Source organism: Triticum aestivum, chromosome 5A (genome assembly GCF_018294505.1).
Source record: "Triticum aestivum cultivar Chinese Spring chromosome 5A, IWGSC CS RefSeq v2.1, whole genome shotgun sequence".
Taxonomy (NCBI): domain Eukaryota; kingdom Viridiplantae; phylum Streptophyta; class Magnoliopsida; order Poales; family Poaceae; genus Triticum; species Triticum aestivum.
In genome coordinates, this window is record NC_057806.1 from 413,066,723 (window position 1) to 413,072,042 (window position 5,320).

Here is a 5,320-nt window from a genome sequence, read left to right on the forward strand (position 1 = left end):
GTCTCAACCCTCTCACACAAGGCGTTGTGGCACTAGTTGTGCTAGTTCCTACTCCTGCATTTTACAAATCCTTTAAATCAAAGATGCCCTAAAAGTTGGACGTGCAATAACGATCGTTCTCTGGTCCCTTTGAGTTTCTGCAAAGCATACAACTTGGCATGAGATGGATCCGTGGTTCCATGGTAAATTGGTCTCAGCAAATAATAAAGTGAAGTACGGACGCATAAAAACAGAATCAGACATACTCACCACACATTCACATCGGACCTCGCGTGCCCAAATCCCTAGATTGCCCCGACTTCCCATGTCCAAACAGGACATTTCACCCGGCCCCTAACCCCTATAAATCCCCCCTCTCAGCTCTGTCCACTTCGCCTACACCAAAACCCACCCTTGTCAAGGCAGATCACGAGCTAGCTAACTTGGCGCAGGAAATAGCTAAGCACACCAGCTCGCTCGCAAGCACGCTCCCACGCCGACCGGCAAGATGGTGAAGCATGTGCAGGACGAGGAGAACCAGAGGCTGCTCCTCGACGACCACAAGGAGAAGCACTTCACCTCCGGCGAGGTGGTCCGGGACATCATCATCGGCGTCTCCGACGGCCTCACCGTGCCCTTCGCCCTCGCCGCCGGCCTGTCCGGCGCCAACGCGTCCTCCTCGCTCGTGCTCACCGCCGGGCTCGCCGAGGTCGCCGCCGGCGCCATTTCCATGGGGCTCGGAGGGTAAGGAAACAGATCAAAATCTCCTTGATTTTCTGGGCATATGTTTCCTCCGATTAATGTCGTTTGTTACTCCTCCGGCCAGCTATTGCTTTCCTGAACATGCCGCATGCATGCCTGCTGGCTTGCTGGATGCTTGATTAGCCAAAATCTGGATTTGTATGCAAAGGCTTAATTATTTCTGAAAACGGAGATTAGTGAGAGTAGCTTGCTGTTCTTGATGCCAAGAATGGAAAGTAGGGGAATGCTTAATAACGTCCACTAACCAAAAAATGGAAAAAAAATGTCGCACAGGCGAATGTTTTCTGATGAGTACCAGCTAATTTTTATATTCCTACAGTGTTAGTACCTTCCTGCATTGTTCACTAAGTTTGGTCATTTATAGTCCAGAGTCTGGACAACCACTTACCTAGGATTTCTGTAGTTTTCCTTTGTGTCAGCAACAGCTAGGAGTACAAAACAATACTTCCTCCGTGACAAATGCAAGACGTATTTTATGCCCTATGCAAAAAAAAGTTCCACGCACAGTACTTGTGCCCGATCTTTGCACGACATATAAATGCAGCGGCTAGTGCCCTTTTCAGCCATACACATGTCCGGCTGGATTTAATCTTGGTGTGTGAATTATGCATTTTTTAAAAAGACTGTAAGTGAGACCCCTACAATATAGTTGGTATAACAAACCCATCACGGTACCATGTCTTGAATCTAAGTAGGTGGGAAGGCAGCAACCCCTTTCCACCACTACATTGTGCGTCTGCGAATCGTGCAAATTTTGTCGTGTGCATAGCATGACTCAACCAAAAATGTACAATTATATGCGAGACTCCTAGTGATCCCAAAATGCAATACTGTTCACCCACACTAAGCGCATATGGATTACTCAAAAAAAAAGAATTGCCAATTTTTCGTTGATGTATATATGGAATATTCACCAAACGAATAATAAAGTTCTGGAGCAAAATATTCGTTATTTTCACAGAGTTTATAGTTTTGCCCTGTTTTGCAATTACAAGCACTACTGTTCTTTAGAAAATGGCAAGCACTAACTACTTTTTTTTTAGCAAAAGCACTAATTACTAAAACGGGCCGAAGTGCTGTCTATATTTAGCCCAGCCCAAAGCGGGCCAACTTCTGCTGGGCCGTACCAAACGGAATTAACGCAGTAAAAGCCTACGGCTAATGTGCGCTCGCACTCTTGTCAGGTACCTCGCCGCTAAGAGCGACGCCGACCACTACTACCGGGAGCTGCAGCGCGAGCAGGACGAGATCGACACCGTCCCGGACACAGGTCACTCTCTCACATTCTCTCTCACTTGACACTCTCTCTATCGATCTAATCTAATCTATAAGTATCTAACGGCTGAGATGTATTTCTTTGAGCAGAGGCCGCAGAGATCGGAGACATACTCTCTGAGTACGGGCTGGGCCCCGAGGAGTACGGGCCGGTCGTCACCTCCCTCCGCAACAACCCAAAGGCCTGGCTCGAGTTCATGATGAAGTAATCAAATCAGTCAGCCCACCCAGCCCACTCACTTTTTTTTCCAATTAATCTAACCATGTGACTGATCGCGGCGGAACTTCGGTGCACGCACGCAGGTTCGAACTGGGGCTGGAGAAGCCGGACCCGCGGCGCGCGCTGACGAGCGCGGCGACGATCGCACTGGCCTACGTCGTCGGCGGCATGGTGCCGCTCTCCCCCTACATGTTCGTGGCGTCGGTCGACAGCGCCATGATGACCTCCGTCGTGGTCACCCTCGCCGCGCTGCTCTTCTTCGGCTACGTCAAGGGCCGCTTCACCGGGAACCGCCCGTTCCTCAGCGCCATCCAGACCGCCATCATCGGTGCGCTCGCCTCCTCCGCCGCCTACGGCATGGCCAAGGCCGTGCAGGCCATCTGATCGAGCTCGAGCCGCGCCGCGCCGCGCCCGGGGGACGGCTAAGTATCAAGAAAAATAAGTACAGCAAGCTACCTGCCTGTGTATGTATGATGAAGTGCTGCCGTAGTCGAGTGGTAGCTGTACGTGCAGACTCTAGCGTTCGATCTGGTAAGTGTACTGGTGGCCCAAGTGTACTGATGTGCACCGTTCGTTTTGTTTTCTGTTTGTGTACCGGTAGCCCAAAGTGTACTACAGCATGTCAGTAGTGTATTTGGGTGTACTTGTTTTTTCTTGCCATCTGTCGCGTTAGGTAAGCATACTATTTGTAAGGCAAGTTGCGTTATTTAGGCGGTGGTAATGTGATGGGCTTTGAATCATCTGGCAAATGAGTCTTGCGAATCCTCTAAGCAGAGGCCCATATAACTTTTCTGAAGTGAGTTTCGTTTCTGAATTCGTCGCCACATTGTCGGAAAAAAACCATATCTGTGAAGTAAGAGATAGCGACGTCCTCTCACAAAATAAAAATAAAAATTAAAAAAGATAGTGACATACCACATTATCTTGGCAATTGCGACAAGGCAGCCAACAACTCTGTTTCGTGAAAGCAACCACAAGAAATATCGCACTCTCGAAAACAACCTAAAAACGGAAGACCAGAGTGAGGTAGTTCTTCTCAAGTCAATAGCAGCATAAAAACAATGCACATCCCCGCAAAAAATAACAGTGCACAGTGTAAAAAACAGAATTATGACATTTCTGAACAAGCATATCAGCATAAACTTGTAAAAATATCTGACACAGCAAACAATTGGTCTGGACCAAATACATTGGTAGTAGCATTAGTTTGTTAACAAGATCCCTCTGAAAGTAAAAGGCCTCAGATCATAACCGTCCCAAACAACACAAAGAGGCACATCATTCTCATTGCAAATGATAGAAAGTTTCCAATTATTCAATGGAAAGGCTACTAGGCTAGAACTTTCTTTCAGTGGTATCACACTTGGTTTCACTCTCTTCTTCCACTTCACCCAGTGATGACTGGATCCATGGTATATGTAATTAGTAAAGATTAAAGAACAGTCATGATATTTTAATGTAAACCGGAGATTTGATCTCAACCTCTCAGGTTCACCAAGGGGCATCTACAAAAAGGTTCATACCAAGGGTCGCTATCAACGTCCTGAGTGGTTTCCTTTCATGGCAAAGGGGGATTTGATGTCGCTATACTGTATATCTAATTTCACGGCTCTAAGTGACCGCGACTAGCTTGAAGCCTTAATTAACAACGAGATCTCCCTGGTGCGCTTACGAATGAGTTTCCTCTGCATAGTTCATATGTTTCTTTGGCATGTAGGTCCAACCAGCTGAGATTACATGATTTGATAGCTATGCCTATTGTTAATGAAATTCAAAAGAACCCGTAAAATAAAATATCGTCTACAGATATCATTTTCTGTTGCAACCATGGCATAATTAAGAGGGAAATTTACTTCAAGGTGACAAAACCAGTCATGTTCATATGATGCCTCTAAAGCCTATTGCGTTATAAAATGGAATGCTACATTAAACCGCAAAATTCTCCTTTCCTCGGCCAATGGAATGCCAAGATATTGCGCTCACAATCAACACTTTCTCACCAATCAATCCCAATCAGAAGCATTTTCCAATCGAACAAATCGCCTTTTCTTGTTTCCCCTGGAAGAGATTTGGGACAGAAGTGTGGGAGCTAGGCTAAGTAGGGTAGGAGAGAATTAAGTAAAAGTTGACGCAGAAAGAATGCGAGTCTGAAGCGTGCAAGAAGTGAGGCAAAGCAAGCAAGGCCCAGCGCATGCGTATACTGGATGGTGAATCATCCCTGGCCTTTTCATGTGACATGCATCCATCCATCAGACGAACACTTGGCTGAAACTGTAAACATCAGACTGAGTCCGGGATGGATACTTGGATAGAGAGCATTCGGGCCTCCAAGTTGCCGGATACTGGTAACCACGGATAGATTCCGATTCATGGTGGACACCACTAATAATTGGTATATTCCTGCTGGATCCGGTGTGCGTGGTCGCGCCAACTGTTTATGCAGAACGATATGCTGCTTTGCTTTGCTTCAACTAATCGGAATGGCCGGCGCTGCCATCTTTATAGCTAGTATCTACAGCGACAGGTAAGGTTCGAGATGCCATCGTTCATGTTCAGAGCTAAAATCTCTGTTAATCTGATATATGAGCTAGATTTTTTTTGCATCAACTGCCTTATTTTGATTGGGACGGATTACTGCTGCATTAGAGCTGACGCATTGACGACCTGCTGCTGATGATTTGGTCCTGTATCCTTCGTGGTGGTGTTAAGCAGGGGCCCTTTCGCCAGGTGGTTTGTCAGGATGATGGTTAGGAAAGCTATGGCCGGCCATCCACGTATAGTTCATGCAATAGAGAAGCTACACATGATTGTGCACGTTGGCGTTTTTCGCTGGATCACATGCTGCTACTTCATCGTTGTCAGACTTGCTATTAGGCCTGCAGATACCAACGGCAATTTCGTCAGAACTTGAATGCTACTACGTCTCAATCACTGAAACTAAGAGGATCCAGGGAACTGAAACGGAATCCAGATTCTGTATGTGATTTGCCTATCCGGTTCCATCGGAATTTATGACACCAAAGACTTCCTTGGTTCAGATTTGTACATCTGACGAGGCTTCCCACGTTTCTTTCCCTCGCAATT

The 5,320-nt window shown here is 46.7% G+C and overlaps 1 protein-coding gene across 1 annotated transcript; it reads left to right on the forward strand.

The window, feature by feature from the left end:
* The first annotated feature begins 373 nt into the window (after window positions 1–373).
* Window positions 374–2,976, forward strand: LOC123103681 (vacuolar iron transporter 2). The gene is made up of 4 exons (XM_044525344.1): window positions 374–723; window positions 1,926–2,011; window positions 2,107–2,221; window positions 2,320–2,976. Exons 1-4 carry the CDS (start codon window positions 488–490, stop codon window positions 2,618–2,620), a joined length of 738 nt encoding a protein of 245 aa, XP_044381279.1. The 5' UTR covers window positions 374–487; the 3' UTR covers window positions 2,621–2,976.
* The last annotated feature ends 2,344 nt before the right edge of the window (window positions 2,977–5,320 follow it).